The sequence below is a fragment of the Ovis canadensis genome, chromosome 1 (genome assembly GCF_042477335.2).
Source record: "Ovis canadensis isolate MfBH-ARS-UI-01 breed Bighorn chromosome 1, ARS-UI_OviCan_v2, whole genome shotgun sequence".
NCBI classification, from domain to species: domain Eukaryota; kingdom Metazoa; phylum Chordata; class Mammalia; order Artiodactyla; family Bovidae; genus Ovis; species Ovis canadensis.
The window spans coordinates 94,073,384-94,100,801 of record NC_091245.1 but is presented as its reverse complement, the minus strand read 5'-3'; the positions used below and the strand labels follow the sequence as shown (position 1 = coordinate 94,100,801).

Genomic DNA, 27,418 nt, shown 5'->3' with positions numbered 1-27,418 from the left:
TGGTGTTTTGTAATTACCCTTAGGAGTACTTTCTCTTTCTTAGACATGAAATAATGATGCATCTCACAATTGTCGAGGACTTAGGCTCAGTGAAATATGGTAAAACTAAAGAAAAGCAATAGAATGATGAAAGTAAAACTTGGGAGCATGATGACCTATGTCACGGAGGGAGGGACCTGAGGAACAGAAGAGGAATCTAGGAGAATTCTAAAGAAGTGGCAACATGTGTTTTTTTTTTTTTTACCTAGATATTGAGTATATTGGTATTTGTTTTACTATAATTCTTCAAACAGTTTAGACCCTCATATGTATGATATTTTTCACAATTAAAAAAGTGTGAAGTATGGAAATGGAGACACATGTATAATTGAGGAAGTTGGAGAGAGAAAGGGGAGAAGAGATGCAGGTGATGATTGGGGGAGGGTGCAGAGGACGCTACAGGAAAGACATGGGACGATGACCCCAAGATGCTAGGAGGCTTCAGCCCATCACACGTGGAGATATCAGGAGAGATATCTCTTCCTATACTGTAGCAAGAGTGACGAAGGAAAAGATGGGCTTATGGAACATATGGGTGTTATGGGTATGTTTTCCTTGTGGTGATTTCTAATTTCTTAATGAAGAATTTATCTATGGGGTGGCAGTAGTTATCAGAACTAGCAGAGGTGCACAAATGGACTTGAGGAACAGGCATCTACAATGCTAAAAGTTTATTCAATGGTTACATGCCAGCTTTAAACAAACAGCTTTTTACATCCATTGTTCTCTTTATCCCCCCATCAAACTGGTGAGGTATATGTTCTCTTATGATGTATTAGTTTCCCAGGGTCACCATAACAAGATACCACTGACTTCAACAGCATAGCTTAAACAACAGAAAATTGTTTTCTCACAATCTGGAGGCTACAAGTCCAAGATCAAGGTGCCAGCATCGCTGGTTCTCCTGAGGCTGTGCCTCAGTTTTCAGGTGGTCATTTTTTGCACCCCTGTCCACTGTGTCTCTTCTTCTGAGAACATCAGTCTTATTGGATTCGGACCCCACCCTAACAGCCCCTAGCTCTAAATACAGTTGCATTCTGAGGTATTGGGGGTTAGGGCTTCAACATGTGAACTTTGGGCCATAACAATGCCCATAAAGTAATGGAGATTTAGAGAGGTTGAACAGGTTGCCAAGGGCATGCAGTTAGTTTCAGAAGTGGGATATGAATGCAAACAGATCCACTGCAATCTCTGAATGCCAACTATTGCACTAAAAAAATAGTTGGGGGACACCTGAAGAGTGGAGATGAATGAAAAAGGGCTTTGGGAGAATTAAAAAAAGCTGACCTGAATAAAAGAGTAATATTATGATATCTCAGAGCTGTGTAATCTATCCCAGGAAATGGAATAGATGAACGATCCTCTCATAGACTCCGTTGTTAAGTTTGAGCTTTAATCAGAAAGACGGTAATTTTTTGTCAAAAAATGGCAGGAAAAGAACAATTCAGCATCAGCTGAAGTCCTCTCCCCTTGGTTCCCTTTTTGCAGAGGCCAGTTTAAATTATGGGCTGAGAGGGGCGACACCTGCTGGGCTCTGCGCTGTATGGGTGGGAACCTGGCTCTTTTCATATGCAGTCCCCCACTGCCCTCTGCTGGCCAATAGTAGGAACACCCAGGAATGTGCACATAGCTGCACTTTCTTCAAAAAAAGACAAAACTGTAGGGAAAGGTGGGAAGAATCTACTGGAATCAGGCTGTGGAGTATGTCAGTCCCATTCCTTTCCATACACATACATACACTTCAGGACAATGGTACAATCAGCTTTCATTTTTTGGAATTCTGTGACTGTTTTAAAACTTGCATCAGCTGTTTTCATCATTAGAAAAATATATCTGCCACCTTCTCAAAAATGATGTTTCTCAAGAGAATTCAAATGCAGAATAACCAACAAAATATTGGGTTGCTCATAATTTCATGTTTTTTCAAAACTATAAACTAATGGTATGCTTGTTCAATATTTTAAAACCATGATTTCCAATGTGACAATGCAAGGACCCCACTACTTGCTTATGGCATTTTTGTAAAAATAATTGTATCATTTTCAAACATGACTTTTCTTTTTAAAAAAAATCAGCAGTTCATGATTTTAGAAATTATATATCTGGGGGAAATGTTCTAAGTGATAAGGGATTCCCTTGAATTGAGAAGCATAAATGAGTTTCAGAAGAAACTGAATCCCCCAAGAACTCCTAGAATTCCTTGTCTGTGTGCTTCACAGGATGTGTGGCCTTGATGATCTCAGTGAAATTCAAATACGTGGGCTCAAGTGTCTTCAGAGTCCCCATCCTAGTGTGGGTCCCTAGACCCCCTTTATACAGTTGCTAGAATGAACATTTAAAATGCAAATCCAGTCATGATACCTTTTGCTTCTGGAGAGGTCAAATGTCACACCTCTGATTTTAGAGTAAAATACAAATTCCTTACCAGCTTTATAAGGCCAAGTGGTCTGACTCACGCTAGCTCCTGTCCCCCCTTTCTTCCCTTTCAGCTGCTCGCAATTTCATCCTCTATTTCACGGCTCTATTTCAGTATTCTGTTTATTTCCTTTGGGGCATTTGCAATAATCGTATTTATTTATTAGGTGTTCATTTCCTGTCTCCACCATTAGGTGTCATCCGCATCAGGTGAGTCCTCGCCTACCTTGCTTTCTCTGCACCCCCAGTACCTAGTGAACATGTATTTATCAGTGAACAAGTAAGCAAACCAGTGAGCAAAGAAAGAAACTGAGAGGGGGATGACACCAAAGTCATTCCATGCAGATCACAGCATTGAGGGCCTTCCGTAAGTAGAAGCCCCAGCCCAGACCCACAGCATGGGAAGCCAGGACGAGGGTCACTGCACTTCCACCTTTGACGCCATTACTCATCAAAACCATGCCCCCTTTCTTAGAGAACACCAGGGGAGACCCACAAGCCCCCGCCAGCATAAGGAGAGCTGGAGGGCACAGGGGCCGCACAGGCATGCTGACCACCTAGCAGATGTAATCGTTCAACCAGCTGTGTTGCTACTGATCCTGAATGCAAACCCCAGCCACTAAAGCAACAATAAAACGTTGTGTTGATCCAGCGCCTTCCCCTTGAAAGGGCAGCAGCACAGTCCCGTAGGCTCGCAGCCCTGCCCTGGGGGAGGCAAAGGGATAGTCCCATTTAACAAATGGAAAATCATGCGCCTGTGCTCAGTGGGCTGGAAAACCACTCCTGGGAAGCAGGATGGTGCCTGGCCTTTCAGGGGTTCTCATCCTACATCCTCCCCGTCAATCAGAGCCTGAGTCAGGGAAAATAGATTCAGAACCATCATCAGTTCAGAGTCTACGGCTCAGGGAAGCCAATGAGAGCCATCCCCGGAAGAGGTAGCTCATGGGGCAGAAAGGCTTCCTTGGTTGCAGGGAGCGTGGACCAGACATCATGGGGCAGAGGTTTCCCCGCTGAAATGCTGCTGGGTCGATGTAATTTCCACTGCCATCTGTGGCTTCTCTCCCAGACAAGATCCTGGCATTTGACTGAGGAATGATCCACAGAGAGTGAGGTCAAGCTTGAATGAAATTTCCAAGAATGTCCCAGGGCAGGCAGCATCAGGGCAGGCTGACCTGGGGGTCCTTCAGGAAGAAGGCCAATGTCTGGGCCAGGGCGTCCAGCTCGCAGGAACTGGCATGCTGCAGGAGGTTGCTCTTCCGCACAAAGTAATGCTTGAGGAAGCGCTGACTCACACACTTGTGCAGCTTCCTCACCAGGCGCAGGAAGCCCCTAGTGAAGACCTGCCAGTCCTTGGGATAGGGGTACTTCTCACAAGTCCAGAAGAGCACGGTCTGCGGAAGCAAGAGGTGGTGTCTGACATCGTCCTGGGCCACTGAGGAGGGTGTCTTCAGGAGCATTCCTGAGCTCACGTGGCCTTGGGAGGAGGAGACAGGAGCCCCAGGGTTCTAACCACGGATTCAGGATCCCCAGCCTCCTCCGCCTGGTTTCCCTGCCTCTTTGGTACTTTCTCCTCTGACTTTCTTACCTGGTATCACTTGGCCATCTGAAAGTTATCTCAGTCCATATGAGGATGAGATGGTTAGACAGTATCACCAACTCAATGGACATGAATTTGAGCAAACTCTGGGAGATAGTGGAAGACAGAAGAGCCTGGCATGCTACAGTCCATAGGGTCACAAAGAGTTGGATATGACTTAGCAAGTGAACAAACACAATAACAGGTCCAAACTGAACTCCTGGCCCTCCCTCAGGTACCTGGTGTGCTTCCAGGGCTGTTTATTCAGTCTGTTAAGCAAGATAGAAATCTAGGAGTCAACCCCTTCCCTTACCACCTCCTATCAAGTCCTGCCAATCCTCCTGCCTATGTATTTCTCAATCCACCCACTTACCTTCATCACTGGTATTATCATCCTCTGACACAGCCTGCACCGCTTCTAGTCACCATCCTATCTATTGCCATCTATCCATTGTAGCCATTGTGATCTTTTTGAAATATCAATCTATGTTCCTTCTTGTCTAAACTACTTCAAAGTCTTCCCGTTGCTTGTTAATTAAAAAACACAATTGTTAGCATAGTTTGGTTGACAAAGCTTGGTCCCTCCTTTCTTTTCAGGTCTCACCCTGTGCCCTCCCTCTTTCTCTCCTTTCATCCGCGCTGGCCTCACTTCATGCTCTCGTCTATCACAGGGCCTTGCACAACCCACTTCTTCCATATGGAGCATTCTTCCTGCCCGACTTGTCCAGGAAACTCATCCCTTCAGCTTAGACTTCCCTATGACACTCTCTCCATCACATTCGTTTCGTTTATTTATCACATTCTCATCATTTCAGCAGCAATGATGACCGTGGTGGTCGTTTTCCTGTGTATTTATGTGTATTACTAGATGGCAAGGGCTTCCCAGGTGGTGCAGTGGTAAAGAATCCACCTGCCAACACAGGAGATGGAGGATACTGTGGGCTCGATCCCTGGGTTGGGAAGAGCCCCTGGAGAAGGAATGGAAACCCACTCCAGCATTCTGGCCTGGAAAATCCCATGGACAGAGGAGCCTGGTGGGCTACAGGCCATGGGGTCACAAAGTGTAGGCCATGACTAGTGGCTAAACAACAACAGCTAGATGGCAAACTCCATGTGAGCAGGGAACAAGCCTATTTGTATTCACACTCATTGTTACTAGCATTCAGCAGAGGGACTGGCCCAGGACAGGTAGTTAGTAAACATTTTTTGACTGAGTGAAATAATGAATTAATGTTTGTGTTTAGATACTGAGTATTTTAAAAATATAGTCTTTACTAAAAAGTAAAAGAGCAGTTTTAGGTTCACAGCAAGATCCTGAGTGTGTTTTGATTTAGAGGACATTGTTTTGAGTAAATGAGTTGGAGATAATTTCATGCTAGTCAAGATAACCTAGATACAAAAACATGTTTTAATTCCTCTTGTAGTTAAGCTTTTATCTCCCTAAACAAACAGAAGCACTTAAGCCTATTATAAGCTAGCCTCTGTGCCTTTGAGCAGGTTTAAGCATAAGTAAGCCAATGAAAGATAAGTTATTTCTTCAATTGAAATTGCTATAGGGGAGGGACTTCTCTGGCAGTCCATTGCTTAAGGTTCCATGCTTCTAATGCAGGGGGCACCTGTCTGATCCCTGGTCAGGGAATTAACAGTCTACATGATGTGAGGCAAGACAAAAAAAAAAAAAGTTTAAAAACCCAATTAAAAAAATATTGTTGGTGGGGGAAGCCTCTTTGGGAAGGATGTAACAATCTTCTGTGAGGTGACCATGATTGGCACATCCTTCCTGATGCTGTTCTGCAACCCAGTCTCTTCCACTTTCCCTGGACTAAAGCCTTGGCAAGGATCCTACATACTCAAGCCATCACCCAGGGTGGTGTTTAATAGCACATTGCCATCAGCCAAGTCCATCCCAGTGTCTGCACGTGAGAGGATTCTGCCCTTGGAGCAGGAGTGGAAGACGAGAGGAAAAGGCAGTCAGTACTGTTTTGATTTCTCAACAAACAACCCCGCCCCTTTTAAATGCCCAGTCTTAAGAATGTTCAATTTTATTATGCCATGCAGGTGGGCTAGGGAAGACTAAACAGAAGACATTTAAGGAGTTGCCCTGAAATCCTCTAGATGAGCTGGAAGTCACTGGAATACAAGTAAATCCTGGCTGGAATACAGCTTTGAGAGCACTCAAGGACAGGAAGACCTGTGGTAGCTCTATTCAGTCTTCCTAAAACACTCATGCTACTTAAAGCATTTCTATTCAGCCTGATTGTGGAGCAATGAAGTCAGTGGTTAGTTAAGAGCATGAGATTTGATATGAGATAGCCAAGGGTTTCCTTCTCAGCTCTGACTCTTCCTAGCGTGGTCTGTGGAAAGGTATGTAAGAAAGAAGCTAAACCCCCCAAGTGAATTAGACTACCTTCAGAAAATATGCATCCTCGATCCAGGAGAACAGGTGTATGTTTTTAGGGGGACATGCTTGGGGACACTTTAAGAATGCTGAAACAGAAGAGGAAGGCCTCGCTATGTGCAAATGAGATGTTAACAGATTCTCAAGACCTCCTGGAGAAGGAAACGGCAACCCATTCCAGTACTCTTGCCTGGAAAATCCCACGGACGGAGGAGCCTGGTAGGCTACAGTCCATGGGGTTGCAAAGAGTCGGGCACAACTGAGCGACTTCACTTTCTTTTCTTTCAGGCAGGACAGGGAGAACAGGTTATCAGAAAAGACAGAAAGCAAAGCAAAAACTAGTGATTCTGCAGGGGGGAAAGAGAGGTGAAATGTAAGGTCATTCACAACCATGATCAGCAAGTATTTACTGAGCAACTACTATGTATGAAGCATTGGGAGAGATACAAAGGGTTTGGTACTAGCTGCCCTTCAATAGCTTGTGTTAGGAGTGAAAGAGTAACACAGGGCTAGAAACAGTCATCCACTGGATGAGATGGGGCACAGACAGGAGCGTGCAGAAGAGCACAGCACACCCCAGGGACTTGCGCTATCCCGTGCAGAAGGTCAGGGAGAAGGGCTGATGCTCTGAGATGGGTGACAGCGGGGCTGGGGCTGTGCTGTCTGTCTGTAAGAGTCAGATACCTCCACCCTCAGTGTGATGCACATAGTATTATAGGAGCGTCCAGTTCACCAAGCGTGGTTGGAACTTTGAGAAAGAGGAGTTGAGAGTGTGATCCAAAGCCCTCTCCCCAGGGTGAGCCCCTGATCCCTGAGTCCAGGTCAGGTTCTGCTGCCCTGCATCCTCCTAGGGCAATGCTCCTCTCCTTCCCAGTATCTCCCACGTGGCACGATTCCACGTGCACCTGTAGACTGTTGACCAACATCTGTCTCCCTTGCTGGACCACAAGCTGCACAAGAGCAAGACCACGTCGTGTTTGCTCAGCTTGCACCTCCATGTTTAGAGCACACAGCAGGTGCAGGGGGGCAGGTGACTGGCCCACAGACATCTCAAGAAACATTTGCTGGGTGAATGAATGAGTGAGTGAATGAGGGAATGCATTCATAGCAGTCTAATGCTAAATCCTTGCCAGGGACCTCCCTGGTGGTCCAGTGGTAAAGAGTCTGCCTGCCAATGCAGGGGACATGGGTTTGCTCCCTGATCTGGGAAGATTCCCTATGCCTCAGAGTAACTAAGCCCAAGCACCACAACTACTGAGCCTGTGCCCTAGAGCCTCTGCTCCTCAACAAGAGAAGCCACTGCAGTGAGAAGAATAGCCCCGGCTCACCAGAACTAGAGAAAGCCCACGTGCAGCAACAAAAACCCACGGCCGTCAAAAATAAATCATTAAATAAAATTTAAAAAATAATAATAATGATAAATCCTTGCCAGGTAGTTTGCTGCCATGTTTGTGGGCTAACCCCGACATTTCCTGGTTTCCTCCTCTGCACAAAGTGTGTGTGTGTGCATGCACACCTGGGCTAGAGTGTAGGCTGAATGCACGATAACATGAGGGAAAATGCGAATCCACCTGAGGTCTGAGCAGCTCACAAGACCTCACCAGACTGTAGACTTCTCCGGGGTAGAGAGTGCATGCTGTAATTCATTTCCGAACCTCAGCAGGGTTGCTGGCACACAGTGGGCACTTGGGTTGGTTTGTTGAGTGAAATAGGGGGAGAGAGAGAGGGAGACAGAGAAGGCAAGACAGAAAGGGAGGAAGAGAAGAGGGGAACCGGAAGAGGGAAGGGAGGAGGCGGAAAGAGGAGGCAGAAGACGGGAACCCTGGGCAGAGCTGCTGTGGGCACGCAGAGGGGCTGTGCTTCTACACACACGCACACACAAACACACAGACACACGCACAGACACACACACACACAGACAGACACACAGACACAGACACACACAGACCCACACACACACAGACACACACATACACACACAGACAAACACACACACACACACTCTGCAGAGACCCACCCCGCCCCAGCCCCTCTGTGCTGGGGCCACCCCCTCACCTGCAGGTGGTAGGACGTGATCACAGGCCGTGTCCCCGGACACCAGACATCCTCCTTCATCTGCCTCAGGGCCTGAAAGCACTTCCGGCGGCAGCCCCCGTCCTCATCCAGCTGCTCCAGCAGCACCTGCTCCGCCCGCAAGAAGCTCAGCTGCCAGTGATAGCTTGAACAGGCCAGCAAGCTGAACCCGAATGACTGGGGGGAGAGAAACACCTCAGCAAGTGAGAAGGGTGGGGCTGGTCCGGGAGAAAGCCGCCTCTGAAGCAGCCCGCTAGGGTGGGGGCCCTGCCAGTGGGCAGGCAGCACGGCCCACGTGGGGACACTGAGGGAGCCTCCGGGCCAGCCCCTTGCACGTGGGCAGTTCACGGGGAAGGCTGTGCCCACTTTCTCTCGTGCAGTGGTTCTCCGACTTGAGCCTGCCCCAGAATCACCTGGAGGCCTCATGAGAACACAGACTTCTGGGCCCTGCCTCCCACATCTCTTCAGCAGGGCCAGAGTGGGGCCCAGGAATCTGCATTTGTAACAGGTTCCCAGGTGGCCCTGCAGGTTCTGGGGATCTAGTGAAATCTCAGATATCCTTCCGAAGCTGGATGGCGGCCAATGATGCCCTGGGTGGTTAAGCTGAGAGCGCCTCTGGTGAGCCGAGTCCCTGCAGGATGATACCTTGATGCATTGCACTGTCTCTGGAGAAGGCCAGCGCTTCAGACACGAAGGCCACCGGGCTTTCTTGGACCAGGCGGTGGGAATGTCCACGGAGGGGGTCAGCTGTAGTTCCACCTGACCTGCAGAGGTTTCCACGACAACTCGAACTACAAGGTGGTCCATTAGCATGCGGACCCTGCCTGGTGGTAAATGACAGACAGACAATGAGAAGACAAATAATGGTTCAATACCAGCGTTTGAAGAAAGAATTTGTGAGCTGTGGCTTGTACCAGCCCCTTGTAACTGGTGGAGCAACTTTCAGAATGTCATCAGCACCCCCAAGGTGGCATGTTTAGGTCAAAATGAAAGTGTTCGTCATTTAGTCGTGTCTGACTCTGCACAACCCCATGGACTGTTGCCCACCAGGCTCCTCTGTCCATGGAATTCTCCAGCCAAGAATATTGCACTGGATTGCTGTTCCCTTCTCCCGGCAATCTTCCTGATCCAGGGGTCGAACCCGCATTTCTTGTATTGCAGGCAGATTCTTCCCCATCTGAGCCACCAGGGAAGCCCACGTTTATGTCAACATGAGACAGTTAGCTAAGTGAATACTGATAGAAGCATTACTAGAGAATCTCACTGTTGGTGGGGTTTTCTTTTCTCCTTCATCCTCTCCCCTCAAGGTTTGACTGTACCTTTTCTAAAAAAGCAGTTGACTCTTTCCAGAAGGCTCAACTGAGCCATAGTATACAAGGAAAAGAAATAGTTTTGCTACTATAAGATGAAACTCAAGCATTTTTCTATAACCCAGGTGTCCAACCACATTTAGGATAGCCTCAGACCCCTGACTTATCCATCTGCCTTTGGTAGAGTTCAGCTTAACCTGTCTCTTAACCAAGTTCCAGTCTCAGGGATGGCATTTGTTCCCGCCACCCATTAACTAGCCCAGCTTTGGAAGATTTATCACCGTAAGCCTTGTGATCATAAGACACTTCCAAGTGTGTCACGGCCACTGGCTTAAAGGGCCAAACAGGCAGAAAGAAGCCTTCATTGTCTTTTCCAACCAAGCAAAGAGAGGGAGAGAAAAGGAATGGGTCTGGGGACATTTTCCAGTTGATCGACTAGAATTCGTTTCTAATCTGTTTCCCCTTTCTTTCAAAAGATAAACAGTAGTTTTTTTGTTTTTGTTTGCTTGCCTTCATTATAGATAACGATGAGCCATCCTGAATCGAAATCTATTATTTTGTTTTTCGTTGCTCAAAGAAAGAAATGAAAACTCATTCATTAATTGTGTTAGGTTGTTCAAAAGGAAAACACTGCTCTCCTTGACTGAGGTGTGATAAACAGCTTATTGTCTGTATCTCATCAGAGCCGCCCAGACAGGAACATGACAACGTCTGGCACTTCAGCATTATTTACTGAAAGCACCTCATCAACCTGGCCCAGTTTGAATCTCTTATTTGCTCTTTCACTATTAACAGCGTTGAGTGAAGAATGAGGAGGTAAGCAAACGTATCGGCTCCAGCCTGCCTAGTCCACACCTGGCTTCTGCAGCTCTGCTTATTTGGTGTGTGAAATTCGGCTATTACTTGATCTCGCTAAATCTCAGTTTCTTATTTGTAGAACAATTAGAAAAATGATCCTAACTCTAACAGGATTGCCAACGGTGTTAAATTAAATAATCCATGAAAGCATCCTCTACATTGTAAGAAACCATTCAACATGAACTATCTCCATTACAGAATCTTTCAGAACTGTTCTGCCTAGACAAGCAAAAGTACATGCAAATCTTTGCTTTCTACACAAACGGAGTTTCATATTGTTCAGCAGTTTGGTTTTTCACTTAACTATGTTGCACAGATGGAAATCAGTCCTGAATATTCATTGGAAGGACTGTTGTTGAAGCTGAAACTCCAGTACTTTGACCACCTGATGCGAAGAGCTGACTCATTTGAAAAGACTGATGCTAAGAAAGATTGAAGGTGGGAGGAGAAGGGGACGACAGAGGATGGGATGGTTGGATGGCATCACCAACTCAATGGACATGAGTTTGGGTAAACTCCAGGAGTTGGTGATGGACAGGGAGGCCTGGTGTGCTGCAGTCCATGGGGTCGCAAAGAGTCGGACATGACTGAGCAACTGAACTGATGTTGCACGGGAATTTTTCATAACTCTGTGTGTATACACACATACTCCATTCTTTTTTTAATCCTAATTTCTCTCCATTAGTGTGAAATACATGCAAAATGTCAAAGTCAGCAAAGTATTTTAAAAGGGAAATTAAAAGGAGGGTTTCCATTAAAGTCATATATTGGATTGGAGATTTCCAAACCCATGGCCTCTAAGACATATAAAAGTTTAAAAACATTATTTGCAAGTAAGGAAAGAGACTGCTAGAAAGTAGGAGACTCATATGAAACTAGAAATGAACCAAGAACATCTATCTAGGAAAGTACTAAGTCGGAGAATTGCTAAAATACCCTGATGGCATTAACCCTTGGTACTTACAGCTTCTGTGTATAGAAACAGCACAGAGAGGCAGAGAGGGGGGTCTAATGGGCCAAGGCTAGGTGGTGAGCCTCACAAGCCTGGAGTCAGGAAAAGCTGTATCTTGAGGAAAATTAGGAACTAAGAGAAATAGACAGATTTTTCTTGTGGGCTCTGGGTTGTTGATTCAATACAAAATGCAACAGCAACAAAAAGCAAGATTTTCCCTCCTCCCTAGAATTTCAAAGGCATTAGTCACCCTCCTGTGTTTAGGGCCTGAATGTTTCCATCCCCAAATCATCCAGGTAAGGTGGAACTTCTGGATAAACATAAGTCTTCTTGGAGAAACATACCCCAGGACACTCATAGAGCGTGAATAATGTTGCCTAGACAGATGATGTGAGTCCCTGGTCCCATATTGACAAACCTCATTATTCTTAAAAGCTGCTTAAAAGTCCAGTAGGCAGATGTAGCATAGTTTATGCAGTCAGTGTTCCTTTGTTAGCCATCAGATGATTTCTGATTACTCACTATTACCGAGCCTGTTTCACTGGATATCCTTGTGCCTATTTCTTTGTGTATCTGCAGGAATGTATTTTCGGAGAAGGCAATGGCACCCCTACTCCAGTACTTTTGCCTGGAAAATCCCATGGGCGGAGGAGCCTGGTGGGCTGCAGTCCATGGGGTCGCAAAGTCGGACATGACTGAGCGACTTCACTTTCACTTTTCACTTTCATGCATTGGAGAAGGAAATGGCAACCCACTCCAGTGTTCTTGCCTGGAGAATCCCAGGGATGGGGGAGCCTGGTGGGCTGCCATCTATGGGGTCACACAGAGTCGGACACGACTGAAGCGACTTAGCAGCAGCAGGAATGTATTCTAGAACTGGAATTGTTGAATTGCCAAGTAAGCACATTACAAATATAAAAACCCTTTTTTAAAAAGGGGGAATACCAATTTATACTTTCTAGAATAATGCATGAAAAATGCCTATTTAACCATACTCACCCCTGCACTGAACAAAATTCTAGGTTTTCATCTCTGTCAACGTACCAGGTGTTTTAAATGTACATTTCTTAAAATATATGTTAAGTGGGACAATTTTAAATTTTTACTAGCCTTTTTTTTTTTTCTGTGAATCATGTTTTTTGGTCAGTATTTCTATTGGTCTGCTCACAGATTCTTTTTATTGGTTTATAAATACACTTTTATAACTAAGGAAATTAGCCATTTCCACAGTTTGAAATTCACCATTTTACTCTGTGTGAACAAAACGTGAATGTGGGACTTCTCTGGTGGTCCAATGGTAAAGAATCTGCCTGCCAAGGCAGAGAACACGAGTTGATCCCTGGTCCAGGATGATCCTGCATGCTGTGGAACATCTAAACCCATGTGTCACAACTACTGAGTCGAGTGCTGCAACTACTGAATTCCTCACGCTCTAGAGTCGGTGTTCTGCAACAAGAGAAGCCACCGCAATGTGAAACCTGTGCACAGCATCTAGAGAGTAGCCGCCCCCCCCTTGCCACAACTAGAGAAAACCCGTGTGCAGCAACAAAGCACCAGCACAGCCAGAAATAAATTAATTTCAAAAAAGTATGTGTGTAGGCAGGTATGCACATATATGCTACACTGAACTATAGCTTAGGATTTGGGGGTTGTGAGAAAACTGTAATTCAAAAAGATCCATGCACACCAAAGTTCATTGCAGCATTATTTACGATAGCCAAGACATGGAAGCAACCTAAATGTCCATCAACAGATGAATGGATAATGAAGATGGATATATATGTCTATGTGTCTATATATACAATGAAATATTAGTCATCCATAAAAAAGAGGTTATCATACTAAAGTCAGAAAGGGAAAGATATGATATCACTTGTATGTGAAATCTAAAAAAAAAAAAGCATACAAATCAACTTATTTACAAAAAAAAATAAAACTATAGACATAGAAAAGAAACCTTACAGTTACCAAAGATGAAAGGGGCAGACAGAGGGATAAATTAGGAGTTTTGGATTAGCATATACACACTACTATATAAAAAATAGATAACCGGGGGGTGGGGGGGGCACTCTCTGTCCCCCTTCTGATGTCTATGTCAGAAGCTTTCTATGTCCCTTTTCATACTTTAATAAAACTGCTACATACACTAAAAAATAAAATAGATAACCAACAAAGACCTACTTATAGTACAGGGAAATATACTCAATATTTTGTAGTACTGTATAGGGGAAAAGAATCTGAAAGAGAAAAGACACATAAATATCTATACCTGAATCATTGCTGTACACCCGAAACTAACACAACATTGTAAATCAACTATACTTCAATTAAAAAAGGGGGAAAAAAGCTTTTGTGGTTGTCAAACATAATCGGTTCCTTATAGCTTCTGGCTTTCGTGTTCTGGTGTAAGTCAGTGTTTCCCCAGTGAGCTACCGCAGAACAGTGGAGGGATACTGCAGTCAGTTGGAGGGTGTTGTGGTGAAAATGTGCTAATAACAAAGATCTGAGCTTTATGAGAATTTGCTTGTTCATGAGAATACCCGGGTTTTGAAGCTAACATCTTGGAACGGGTGCATAACCCAAAGACTGCCTTATCTGTGCCAGGGCAGTAATCCACGTAAAGCCACTAACGTGTGTTGTGAGTTTGAATTCCATTGTGTGTGTCACACCAGATAAAAAAAAGAGCAAATTCACGTAATGAGGATTAGGCAGATGTAAAAAGCACATGATTTTATCCTCAATTTAGGGGTGTGAGCTTCAGGAAACACCCAAGCAGAGGACACTTTTGTTTTTAGAGCAAAACAGAAATACCACACACTTTCCTTGTATGCTCCCCCACTGGCTCACCTGACAGGTGACAGGTCTCAATCGCGTTTTCGACCAGTTTCCGGAACACCTGGAGGACCTTGGCGGGCACAATGTCTCCCTCGATGTTGACGTCTGCCTCGCGCCACTGCCCGGGGCTCTTCAGAAACTGCTCCACCTCCAGCCACTGCTGCAGGCCCTCTGGGTCCTGCAGGGGGCGGGGCAGACGGGCGCCCTTCAGACTGTAGTAGCGCCAGCGCTGCTGCCGGGCCTCCCTGTACCCGGCCAGGCCTCTCATCGGGACTGTGATGAGGAACTGGGTGGGAGCCAAGACCTGGGGTCAGGAAAGCGGAGAGTGGGGGTGTCAGTCCATAGGCTCGGGAGGTGACGCAAGCCCTGGGGGAGCCGCCCTGCTGACCCAGGCCACTCTGAACCACTCAACCCTCAGCAACGTGACAAGGAGGACAGAACCTCGCCCACCTGCCCGCCTGTCGGCAGAGGATTCCATCTCTGTTGTGCCACTAGCCCATTGTAACGCTTCGGGCAAAGAAATTAACTCAGTGAGGCCTGGGTTTCATGGATCTGCAAGAAAAAGAGTGAAGTGGGCCCAGAACTCTAGAGGCACCTGACGTTTGGGGTGGGGTTGGGGTAGGGGAGAAAAAGCAGGGGAGGGAGCTGGTAGTCACCGCATTCTGCGCATACCAAGCACTCCAATGCTTGTGCATCCTCCTATCTCGTGTTCACAGTCACACACGAGTTGGGCTTTGCTAACATTGACCAAATGAGGCGCCTGAGGCTCGGAGGAGTTCAAAGTCTCCCCAGGGACACACAGCCAGTCAGTGGTAGAGCTGGAACCTGACCTTGGATGTTCTGATTGTTCATTCAGTGGTTAATTTTCTCTCCTGAGCTGGTTCTTGGTCAAGAATGAATGACCTGGGGAGACTTCCCTGGTGGTTCAGTGGCTAAGACTCTGTGCTCCCAACGCAGGGGGCCCAGGTTCAATCCCTGGCCAGGGAACTAGATCCCTCATGTTGTAACTAAGAGCTTGCACGCTGCAACTAAAGAACCCACGTGCCACAACTAAGACCTGAGGCAGTCAAATAAATAAATAATAATAATAAAAAAGGATGAATGACCTGGGATGGATGAAAGATCTGATAATAAATTAAGGGTGGGAAGGGGTGGAGAGGAGGTGAAACCATTTTGCCAAATGCAGAATTTTTTTTACTTGGACTGATGATCCGCAGACAGTTTTAATGACTAGCCCTTACAGAGTCACAGAAATGAAAACCTTTTTGTTGAGACAATGTGAGTTACTGAGATGATTCTAAGTTAAATGGGAAAAAGGTGAACACGAACCAGGTAAGCAGCTGTCACGCCAATAGTCCAAGAGGTAGAACACGATGGTAAATGGTGCGGTAACACCAAAGGGAAATGATGCTTAACCACATCACACAGCAGCCCACTCCACCCTGTAAGTTTCCCCATCACTCAGTTATACACTGGAGGAGCTACCGCCTTTCTATGGAAAGTTCTGACAATGGAATTGAGTAACTTTTGCCCAGGGACCTGTCGCTGCGAATTCAGAGGTGAACACTGAAATCAGCAGCAACTGAATCTCCCTCATTCTCAGGGAACAGTAGTTTGATTCTTGAGATGACGGGTCTGAAACAGAGGAGGAACCTATGGTCCTTCCCCCCCCCACCCCATGTCCTCTGCCAGCCTTCTGTCTGCGGAAAACTTCAGTCAAAAAAGTTTAATCACAGAAGCGAGAACATGTGGAAACAAAGGAAAACAGTCAAAGGAGATGAAATAATAATAATGTAGCCATGAAGCACAGGCAAGGGCCTTTAGTTCCCCCTCAGGGGCTGTCATTAATATTCTGAGCCATGTCCTTGAGAAGTCCTACAGATGCTGAAAGCCCCACCAGCTGGAGAAGCTAACTACACAATGCCCAGACCGCAGCCGTGACATAAGCTGCCTCAATTCTGAGAATTGGTCTCAAAGAGACGGAAACAAACTGACCCTGCAGCTGAAGATTAACTGTACCTAAAACACCCAAGATGATGACGGTCAGACCACCGATGACCAGTCTGAAGATGGCTGTCAGAGGTGACTGTGCTGTTTTGTCAAGTAGCCCCCTCTCTGTCTATAAAAGCTCTTGCCGCCGAGTGTCAGGTAGGGAGTCGGCCTCTGGACAGACGCCCTCCCTCCCCCACCAGTCACCGAATCTGAAATAAACCTTTCTTTCCACCAATATAGCCTGTTTATTGGCTTTTGACTGGTGAGCAGCCAGACCCCACGATTCAGTAACAGGTCCACGTGACTTCTGGTATCCATTGACAGGTGGTAGGATTAAAATAAGAGGGGGACCTAAACTATGACATTCAAAATCTATACATTTTTTTGAACCCACTTGCATGTGAATCTAAAAACCCAAGCATCATGTCATTAGTCACATGATAAATGGTGCTTAATACATCCTTATCAAATTTGGTCCAAGAGAAAATAAAAGCATATTTATACGCCCCACTGTAACTATTCTTTTCAAAACTTAATGTATTATATAGGACATGATGTATATAAATGCAAGATGTATTTTAAGTTATGACTTCTAAGTGAGACAACAGCAGGAAATTTCCCCAGATATAGTTCTAGAAAAAGTGATGTTATGTTTCTATTCATAGTCACTGGTCTATATTTGTCCTGTTTAGGTTGGCAGTGTGGTAGAGGTGGGCAGATGATGTTCTGATGTCCCAAGATCCAATCTAACTTTATAGTTATCATCCTGGGGTAAATTTCCTAAAATCTGATACTGTCCCCAAACCCACAAGTCCCAGAATCTTGTGGGTGGTCCTTGTACCCACCAAACTTGAAATGTACTGGACTGACTTCCCAGGTGGCGCTAGTGGTAAAGAACCCACCTGCCAACGCAGGAGACATAAGAGACTTGGGCTCGATCTATGGGCCAAGAAGATCCCCTGGAGGAAGACATGGCAACCCACTCCAGTATTCTTGCCTGGAGAGTCCCACGGACAGAGGGTCCTGTTTGGCTACAGTCCGTGGGGTCACAGAGTCGGACACGACTGAAGCAACTTAGCAGAGCAATGGTTTTTCATTCAGGTAGTAATTCTTTTGCTTACTTACTCATTCAGCAGAAGCTGAGTGTCTACCATGGGCCCCCACCATGCTGGGTACTATGAGGGGACAAGCAAGAGATGTGATCCTTATAAGCAAGGAGCTCACGGTCTGATGTGAGAGCTGGGGCATGTGTACATATAAGTTTACTACTTATATTAAGGCTTCCCCTGTGGCTCAGCTGGTAAAGAAACCACCTGCAATGTGGGACCTGGGTTTGATCCCTGGGTTGGGAAGTTCCCTGGAGAAGGGAATGGCTACCCAGTCCAGTATTTTGGCCTGGAGAATTCTATACAGTCCATGGGGTCACAAAGAGTCAGACGTGACTGAATGACTTTCACTTTCACTTATACTAAAGTATAATATAATTCTTTAATTCTTATGTGTCATAAGAAAAATCAAAATATAGGAGCATGGGGGGATTCCCTGGTGGCTCAGTGGTGAGAATCCATCTGTCAATGCAGGAGACACGGGTTTGATTCTTGGTCCGGGAAGATCCAAATGCTGTGGAACAACTAAGCTCATTGGCCACAGCTATTGAGCTTGTGCTCTAGAGCCCACGTGCTGCAACTATGGAAGCCCTCGCTCCCTGGAGCCTGCGCTGCACAGCAAGAGAAGCCATTTCAATGATAAGCCCTTGCACTGCACCTAGAGAGCAGCCCCTGCTCGCCACAAGTAGAGAAGAGCCTGAGCAGCAGCAAAGACCCAGCATAGCCAGAAATACATAACATTTTTAAAAACGGTGCGGGGGGAGCGGGAAGCACAGGGATTCAGAATGATTCAGAGCCTCGTTTCTCTCATCTCTAAAAGGGAGCCAACCATAATGTCTCTTCTACTAGGCTGTGTGCAGGCTTGGGTGCGATCTCTGTGAGCCTAGCTCTGCCCATGCTGCAATGCCTCATGAGTGCTTGTTGTCACACAGGGGGCCTGGGGCTCACAGTTCTGTGGGACTCCTCAGCAGGGACCGGGTTTCCAGGCGGCTCCTGCAATCTCTAAGGGCCACCTCTTCTACTTTCTTTCTTCTCCAACTTGTAGCTCATCGACTATCACTTTCAACTATTTTTCTCATCAATGCCCTGAGTCCCCTCTCTACGCAGTGCCTAGTCTATTGCGTGAGTGCTTAATAAATGAATGTGTGCTTCACTGAACATTAATCAGTACGCTAGGACTTGCTTTGGGATCAGAAGCCCTGGGTGGAATTCTGGCTTTAGTGTCTAAAAGGCTTGATCAAGTCCCTTGACTTCTCCAAGCTTCCATTTTCATCATCTGTTAAGTAAGAATGTGGGACTGCAACTGCAGTAACATCTATGCAATGAGTGTGCAGATGGTAAATACTAGGAAGCCTTATTGGTACTCTTGGTGGTGTGAGTGCCTGACACATACTGAGACTACCCACCCATTTCCTGGTTCACTGGGTGGGCACTTAGAGCCAAGTGACCTGCTTACCTTAATGTTCTCATTGTATGTGTCACAGTAAGGAACGGCTTGAAATCGAAAGTCTTGGTAGCTTATTTCTGTGGTCAGGTGATGGACAGCTTTCTGCACCTCTTCCACCATCTGGGAAATCCACTGGCGCCTCAAGTCCACCTGCATGCGAAGGGATCAGCAAAGGTGGTTATACCTGGATCAGGCCCCGGGGAAGGGAGGAGACAGGGCTTGGTGTTGAGGACCAAAGCAATCAGCTCAGAAAAGCCTGCTTTCCCCAAAACTCCAGGAGAGATGAACTCACATCTGATGATACTCACTGGTGCCTCAGTGTTCTCTTCTGAAATAGAAGAATTTCTCAATATTGATCTAGAACCTGCCACGTGGTAGATGCCTGTCCAGGTCCTTGGCATGACAGTAAACAAAACAACAGCAAACAAGATAGAGATGCTTGCCCTCTAGTTGAAAACACAGGATACATGTATAGATGTCTCCTGTATATATGTCTAAAATACATATATACAAGTATATATGTCTCTCTTTATATATATCAGTTCAGTTCAGTCGCTATAGACACACACAAATACACACATGTATAATGTAAGATCAGATATGATAAGTCCCAAGAAGAACAATAAAATAGGGGAAAGGACTAGAGAATCAAGAGACTACCATTTTAGGACCCCCTGGAGAAGGAAATGGCAACTTACTCCAGTATTCTTGCCTGGGAAATCCTATGGACAGAGGAGCCTGATGGGCTATAGTCCCATAAGGTCACAAAAAACTCAGACAGGACTCAGTGACTGAGCAACAACAACTTTTTTTTTTTTATTTTAACTTTTTGGCCATGCTGTCTGGCATGTTGGATCTTATTCCTTGATCAGAGGTCAAATCCGTGCCCCCTGCAATGGAAGTGTACAGTCTTAACTACTGAACCACAAGGGAAGTCCTGGGGCTGCTATTTTAGACTGGGTGGGCAGAGAGGGCTTCTGGAAGGAGGTGACATTGGAGTGAGCCCTGATGACAGCTTGGAAAAGCAAATTCCAGGACCCCTAAAGCAGGAGTAAGCTTAGCAAGGCTCAAGGGCCAGCAAGGAAGCTGCTGTCATTATAGGAGGGTAAATAAGGAGGGTAAAGAAGATGAACTTGGAAGGGATGGTAGGGGACAGGCTATCCCACAGGGTTTTGTGAACTTGGTGAGACTCGAAAATGGGATAATAATACCTGCTCTCCAGGTTGGTGAATATGAAACAGTCTAACATATGTGAACATGGCGCAGCTTGCTTCCTGTATGTCATCGATAAATGATGGTTCCCTTCTCCCCTGTGTTCACTCCCACCTTTGGCTCCTAGACTCATAAGAAAAGGTGTGCAATGATGTTTCTTCTGACTCTGCACAGAAAGTCTGGAAGAACTGGAAGGGGCTCTTTGTTACTTCATGTGGGAGGCGCCTACAGGCTGGCGTGTGATAAGCACCTCCCTCACAGATGCTGGGGAGCACGGTTCTTGTCTGACCTTAATTATGAGGATCAGGTCTATGTGCACATGTGCTCAGTTATGTCTGACTCTTTGCAATCCCATGGACTGTAGCCCGCAGGCTCCTCCAGCCATGGAATTTCCTAGGCAAGAATACTGGACAGGGTTGCCATTTCCTCCTCCAGGAGATCTTCCCGACTCAGGACCGAACTGGCATCTCTTGCATCTCCTGCATTGGCAGCGTGTTTCTTTACCACTGTGCCACCTAAGAAGCCCGGATCAGGCCTATACTAGCTTCTGATTTCATCTTCTTGCCACAAGCAAGAAGTTGTGTCCTACTCTTTTGCAGCCCCATGGTCTGCCAGGCTCTGCACATTCCACAACTCTCTGTATGTTCATCTCATGACATTCATCCATAGCAGGAGGGACCAAGGGTAGCTTTCTTGAGCATCTGTAAACTACCAAGATTCTGCATCTTCCAGTGAGTGTAAGTGAAAGAGAGGAGGTAGAGAGGGGAAGGTCATTTGCCATGCCAAAAATAAAGGCAAATGTTTGTAGAAGCATAATCAAGGGTCCTTTCCAGTGTAGGACTTCCCTCACATGTCGGGATTCAATTCTATTAGACCAGTTTTTGCTGAACATCCACTTTATGCCAAGTTTTGTGCGTATAATGTTGTCAAGAGGTTGACAGCAGACCAATGAGAAGGAAATGGCAACCTACTCCAGTACTCTTGCCTGGAAAATTCCATGGATGGAGGAGCCTGATAGGCTACAATACAGTCCATGGGGTCGCAGAGTCGGATACGACTGAGTGACTTCACTTTCACTTTCAGTGCTAAATACAGCCTTCCCAGGTGGTACAGTGGTAAAAAATCCACCTGCCAATGCAGGAGGTCCAAGAAACATTGGTTCAATCCCTAGGTCGGGAAGATCCCAGGACTAGGAAATGGCAACCCACTCCCGGATTCTTGCCTGGAAATTCCAGGGATAGGGGAACCTGGCAGACTATAGTCCATGGGGTTTCAAAAGAGCTGGACGCAACAGAGTGACTGAGCGCACGCACGCACATGCTAACTATAGGTTTGCACAGGATGGTGTGGGTGCAAAGGAAATGGAAGCTGCCTCTAGTTTGGAGGCCTTCCTGGAAGCCTGGTGTGTCAGAGTTGTAACTTAAAAGACTGGCAGCAGTTAGCTGGAAAGAGAAGGGCATGAAGATTGTTCTAGAAAGAGAAAACTTAACCTGAAGAGCACAAGCAGAGAGACACAACTGTTTCCACTTTGTTGGAGCAGATGTTACCTTGGAGGAGGATGGTGAGGTGGGAGAACAAACAGTGAGAGGTCTTGAAAGAAAAGGAAGAAGAATGTTAAAAACAAGGTTAAAAGTTAGTGGCTGAATGAGATAAGGTCCCCAGATGGCCATAGTTTGGTAACTAGAACCAGAGTGATGTGTTTGGGGAAAACAGTGGGCGTTAAGTCAGGCAGCAGTGGGTTTAAAGAGAATGGGAGATGAGCGAGTAAACTTAGAAGCAAGAGACTTCTCTGGGAAGCTTGGCCAGAGAAGGAAAACACAAGACCAAGGACAGCAACACTTTTATTTCAAAAGGACACACAGATTCAATGCTGAGAGGAAAAAAGCCAGTGGAAAAGGAGGAAGGCAGAGAGCAAAACCCCCCAAGCAAGTGTTTCCCAGCCAGGAGGAGTCGTAGAAACCCAGAAACCTGGTGAGGAGCTAGCCTTGGTGTTTCAGAAGGGACGGAAGATGGGTGCAGATGTGGATAAAGGCACAGAGTTCCTGCCTGATGCCCATCTTCTTTCTAGAGCAAGGCAGTGTGCTGACAGTGAGGGGAGAAGAGGGGGGCAGGGGACTTCAGGGTAACAGACGTTGGCAGAAGCCTCTCTAATAGATGAGGGGCTGTTTGGGTCTCCAGAGGCTGGTGTAAAGGTTCCGGGCTTCCCGGGTGGTGCCAGTGCTAAAGACTCTGCCTGCCAATGCAGACGATGCAAGCGATGTGGGTTTGTTCTCTGGGTTGGGAAGATCCTCTGGAAAAGGAAAGAGTTGGACATGCCTGAGCACGCATGCATATATGGCAGATAGGCAAAGTTTCCAGGCAGTATCAACACTCCGCTGTGTGTCCATGAGGCTGTGGATTAACAGTGGGCTGAGTTGTAACAGGTTGTCCAATATCCCTCAACTCTCCAGGGCTAACAGTAGAGAGGTTAAGATTAGAGTTTGCTGGGCTACCCTGGTGGCTCAGTGGTAATGAATTTGCCTGCCAATGCAGGAGACTCTAGTTCAATCAATCCCTGATCCAGGAAGATCCTACATGCCACCAAGCAAATAAGTCCATGCGCCACAGCTATTGAGCCTACAGTCTAGAGCCTGGAAACCACAACTGTTGACCCCACGTGCCTCAAATACTGAAGTCCACGCACCTAGAGCCTGTGCTCCACAACAAGAGAAGCCACTGCAATGAGAAGCCCACACACCACAGTGAAGAGTAACCCCCTGCAACTAGATAAAAGCCTGCACAGCAGCAAAGGCCCAGCACAGTCAAAATAAATCAATAAAAAGAAAGATTAGAGTTTGCTGGCACCATCTGGAGAAGAGAGAGGAAGGGGGTCAGCGGTGGGCCATTTTTCAAGCCTGGGCAGAGAAAGAATGAAGTCAGTTTGGGAGATTAAGGGATATTGGACAAGTTCACCGGCCAGATATCTGATCAGGAATAGCGGAAGAAAGTAATACAAGGGCTAACTAGATAGAAAACTGCAGTCAGAATGGTTGGGAAATAGCCATTTCAAATAGTTAAGGTCTCCGAATGTGTGAAGGACTAAGGCTAACTTCCCAGATCTTCCAACTCCACTGATGTGAATTCACAGAACTTGCATGTTAGTAACATAATGGTGATTCAGTAGGAAGGCTTCCGCAGGTGGCTCAGAGGGGAAAGAACGTGCCTGCAGCGCAGGAGACACAGGAGACGTGGGCTCAATCTGTGGGTCAGGAAGATCCCCGAGAGGAGGAAATAGCAGTCTACAGTATATATCCGCATACATATTTTGTTTCTCGTGTTAATAAACTAATGGAAGATTTATGACCATATTCACACTATTATATAATTTTTAATTGATAAAAACTTGAGAGAAAGCGTGTGTGTGTGTGTGTGTGTGTGTGTGTGCGCACACACCTCTTGGGAACAGTTCTCCACTGGGAATCTCTTCTACAAATTATGCCACCATTTGGTGGTAGAATTTTCTCACTGGCGAGGACAAGTTCAGACACTCTTTAGAAGACACCTATAATTTCTCACTCATTATTCCTCTAAACCAGCAGTCCCCAGCCTTTTTGACAAGAGGGACCCGTTTCGTGGAAGACAATTTTTCCACACACTTGGGGTGGAGAAGGGATGGTTTCAGGATAATTCAAGCACACTGCATTTATTGTGCACTTTATTTCCGTTATAATTACATCAGCTCCACCTCAGCTCATTAGGCATTCAGTCCCACAGGTGGCGGACCCCTGGTCTGAACCACAACCCAGAAACCCCAGTTGTTTCCCTTCGCTCGTCCTGACCATGGCTTAGCGAGGTATAACAAGAAGATTCTAATTCAGGGTGCAGAAAAGCAGGGAATGGGGCTGGAAGCAGCTTTACAGGGAGTAATCTTGGTGAAAGAAGGAGGCTCCACCACAAGTAGAGACCGGTCGCTAGCCCAACCTCAGAATCCTTTGGATGGCTCTCAGACTTCAGGAAGCAAGCTAAGACATCAATTGCAACCTAGAAGCAGCCTTGTCATTACATTTATTTCATGGCAAAGCTTTGAAGCAAACTGAAGATGGATAAACGCTCATTCAGTTCAAGCTTTTTTTTCCCCTTTGTGCGCCACACAGCTTTCGGGATTTCCCTAACCAGGGATTGACCTCCCAGCAGTGAAAGCGCCAAGTCCAAACTACTGAACTGCCAGAAAATTCCCCCATTCAGTCGCAATTTGACTTTGCGTGCCTGTTTAAGTTTCATTCACTTTCTCTGCTGATTAGTTCAATGCACTAAGGTGTGTTTCTCTTTCTAAAGAGAAACATTTTGTTTCTAAAGAGAGCATTGGTGGATGCCACAGAGCAAAAACAAAAATGAATTATAATAATTTAACCAGGCCCAAGATGCTAGGTGTATGCGGTTGAACTAGATTATCTTGTTCAGCCCCTGCATTGTACTGACTGGAAAAGTTATGCCACGCTCATTAGCGTGCAGATTCAATCACCCTAAGCAGAGTTTCCACAGAAGCAGTCATCAGAGGCTGTTGGCACTTTCAAGGTTTGGCCATCCATTTTCTGTGGGTCTCCTGCCCTCCAGGGAATGTCTACACGCCCACGTGAGTGTCCACCTCCGCAGGCGCGGCATTAGGCGTGCTGTTGGCCCACGTCATTTGCTACTATTAACAGCTCGTCTGTGGACAGTTTACTGTTTCAAGTATAAATTATTGCCAATTCAAGTTTATTCCTTAAAATAACATCAATCTGACTCACTTGTATTCCCGCATACTTTCCCGAAAGAGGTAGGGGGTGTAAGAAACAGCGTGACAGGAATGCCACACAGGGCTGGCCACACCCATGAGCAAGCAGCCAGTGCAAATGTCATCCACAAGGAGCGCCGTTGGGAAAAAAGGCTGAGAACTTCTTTCTAAACAACAGGAAGTCAGACTGAATTCTGGAATTGCCTTAACTCCAATAATCAGTTTTAAAAAGCAGTGGTGTGGGACTCCCCTGGGGTCCAGTGATTAAGAATCTGCTTTCCTATGCAGTGCATGTGGGTTCAATCCCTGGTCAGGAAACTAAGATTCCATAAGTTTCAGGGCAACGAAACTCATGCGCCACAACTGGAGAAGCCTGTGCGCCACAATGAACTCTCAGAATAACCAAAAAAAAAAAAAGTGGTGGTCCTGGGACAGACACTGTTTCTATCTTTCAGCGGTTAATAATTTAAAGGGCTGGAAACTTAAATTCAGCGATCCATACAGATAAGACATCACATTCCCTATCTTTTTAGACTAATAAATGCTTGGACCCCACAGGATATCTGCAATTCATATATAGCAGAAGCTATAGTAACAGCAGCCCTGCAGAGGCGAGGCTGGTGAGGCATTGCAGTGTAAAAGATACTTTATAAGGCTTTTTGAGGCTTCCCTGGTGGCTCAGATGTGAAGAATCTGCCTGCAATGCAAGAGACCCAGGTTCGATCCCTGGGTCAGGAAGATCCCCTGGCGGAGGAATTGGCAACCTACTCCAGTATTCTTGCCTGGGAAGTCCCATAGACAAAGGAGTCTGGTGGGCCTCAGTCCATGGAGTCACAGAGTTGGACACAACTGAGTGACTAACACACATATGGATCCTTAGAGCCTCTGGATAATCCTTTAAGGTGGGTGTTCTGGTAATCCTCATTTTACAGAGGAGAAAACAAGTGCAGAAAGTGTAAGTAATTTACCCAAGGTCTGGGAGTTGGCAAGCCACAGGAATCCACACCCAGGCAGTGTCCTTGTTCACAAACACTGCACCACTCTGCGTGCCCAAGGACAAGGTTACTGGGAATGAAACCCATGCTAACTGCTTGAATGGGGTTCCCTGCGCTGGAAGTCCTCTCCACTTGTTAAAACTCGACTAACTTAGTATGAGCTGCTAAGGCTTTGTCTTCACTCAGTGGAAGACCTCTCCCATCAGAGCTCACAGGGCTCTCTTCCCCTCCAGCACCCTGTTCAAATCTCTGTGTAGCACTTGTGATGTTAAACATTTGCCTGTCTGCATGGGGAACTTCCTCCTTTTAGCTTTGGGCTTATGTGCAAAATCTGCAGGCGAGACAGGGCCACCCTTAAAGACACCCAAACACAAAACGTCTCTCGCACTGAGCAGGCCACATCCAGATCTGTGTTTTGGGTGCTGTGTTTTGTGCTGTGTGTGTTTATGGTGATATAGAGGGTTTAGCAGAGGAAACGTAGTTTGGTGCATAACAGAGTAGGTTGAAACCTCAGCACCTTCATTAACTCTGTGACTTTGGACACATTTAATTCACATGAGCCTCTGCTCCTTTCTATAAAAATGGTCATATGCATGGATCGTATGGTTGTTGCTTACATGACACACTGTAGGGCCTCAACCTGCCAGCACCTTTAACACTCATCTCACATTATCTTCAATGAGGCCTGAAGATACTTCTAACCACTTACATGCAATGATCCTATGTGAATGTCAAGAGGGAATAAAGATATCCAAGGCACTGTTCTTCCTTCTGGAAACTTCTACAGAATACAATGATCTAGTTAAGTCACCACCAAGATAACAATAGGAAAGGTGTCAGGAGCTAAGATACAATTGATGGCCAAATAAATATTATCAGTGATGATTATGATGGGAAGTCATAGAAAGGCACAGATGTTTTGTGTTGGGGCTTCAGGCTAATCTTTCATGAGAAGGTAGACTCAGAGCTGAGTTTGAAGGATGAGTATGAGCCAGAAAAATGAAGAAGAGGGGGATGTCTCCCTGAGTGGTGGAGGGAGAGCTTCAGCCTGAGACCTTTTTGGGGCACAGTTCTTCTAGGACAGGACTGTCAGACCCAACCACCCGTAGGGGCAGAATAATGGACACACGCAGGAGAGGGAGGGCTGGGGAGGGGGACTGTCAGACTCAGCAGTGCCACAGCCTCCAGCGGGACAGATGCTCAACTCCAGTCCATGGCTGCCAGGCAAGAAATTAGGACCTAGTTTCAACACCTGCATTGCACTGACTGGAAAAGTGATGCCGCAGATAGTCTGATTTTTTTATTATTACTATTCCATAGAGGAAGGAAATCTGAATTTCTATGCAAAATTTCACTATTTGGAAATGCTTGTAACAAAATTGAAAAATCTGAAAAATTCTCTATGGGCCAAAGAAAACACATGCATAGGCTGGAGTCAACATAGAGAGCTTTTGTTT

The 27,418-nt window shown here is 46.1% G+C and overlaps 1 protein-coding gene and 1 non-coding gene across 12 annotated transcripts in view; one reads left to right on the top strand and one right to left on the bottom strand.

Moving 5' to 3' along the window:
* Window positions 1-695: 695 nt before the first annotated feature.
* MAB21L3 (mab-21 like 3) overlaps window positions 696-27,418 on the bottom strand; it is a 67,621-nt gene continuing 40,898 nt past the window's right edge. For 5 of the 11 annotated variants that reach the window (XM_069601570.1, XM_069601586.1, XM_069601556.1 and 2 more), the window contains 5 exons: window positions 19,011-19,151; window positions 14,469-14,760; window positions 9,147-9,325; window positions 8,484-8,678; window positions 696-3,845 (listed from right to left, as the gene is read on the bottom strand). In XM_069601570.1, the coding sequence (XP_069457671.1) occupies window positions 3,612-3,845; window positions 8,484-8,678; window positions 9,147-9,325; window positions 14,469-14,760; window positions 19,011-19,151 (1,041 nt within the window). In that variant the 3' untranslated portion in view covers window positions 696-3,611. Of the gene's footprint in view, window positions 3,846-8,483; window positions 8,679-9,146; window positions 9,326-14,468; window positions 14,761-14,906; window positions 15,009-19,010; window positions 19,152-27,418 lie in introns of all 11 variants that reach the window. The other 6 variants (XM_069601594.1, XM_069601604.1, XM_069601602.1 and 3 more) reach the window with 2 other exon arrangements.
* TRNAG-CCC (transfer RNA glycine (anticodon CCC)) lies at window positions 15,371-15,443 on the top strand. The gene has a single exon. It is a non-coding gene; the product is annotated as a tRNA-Gly (tRNA).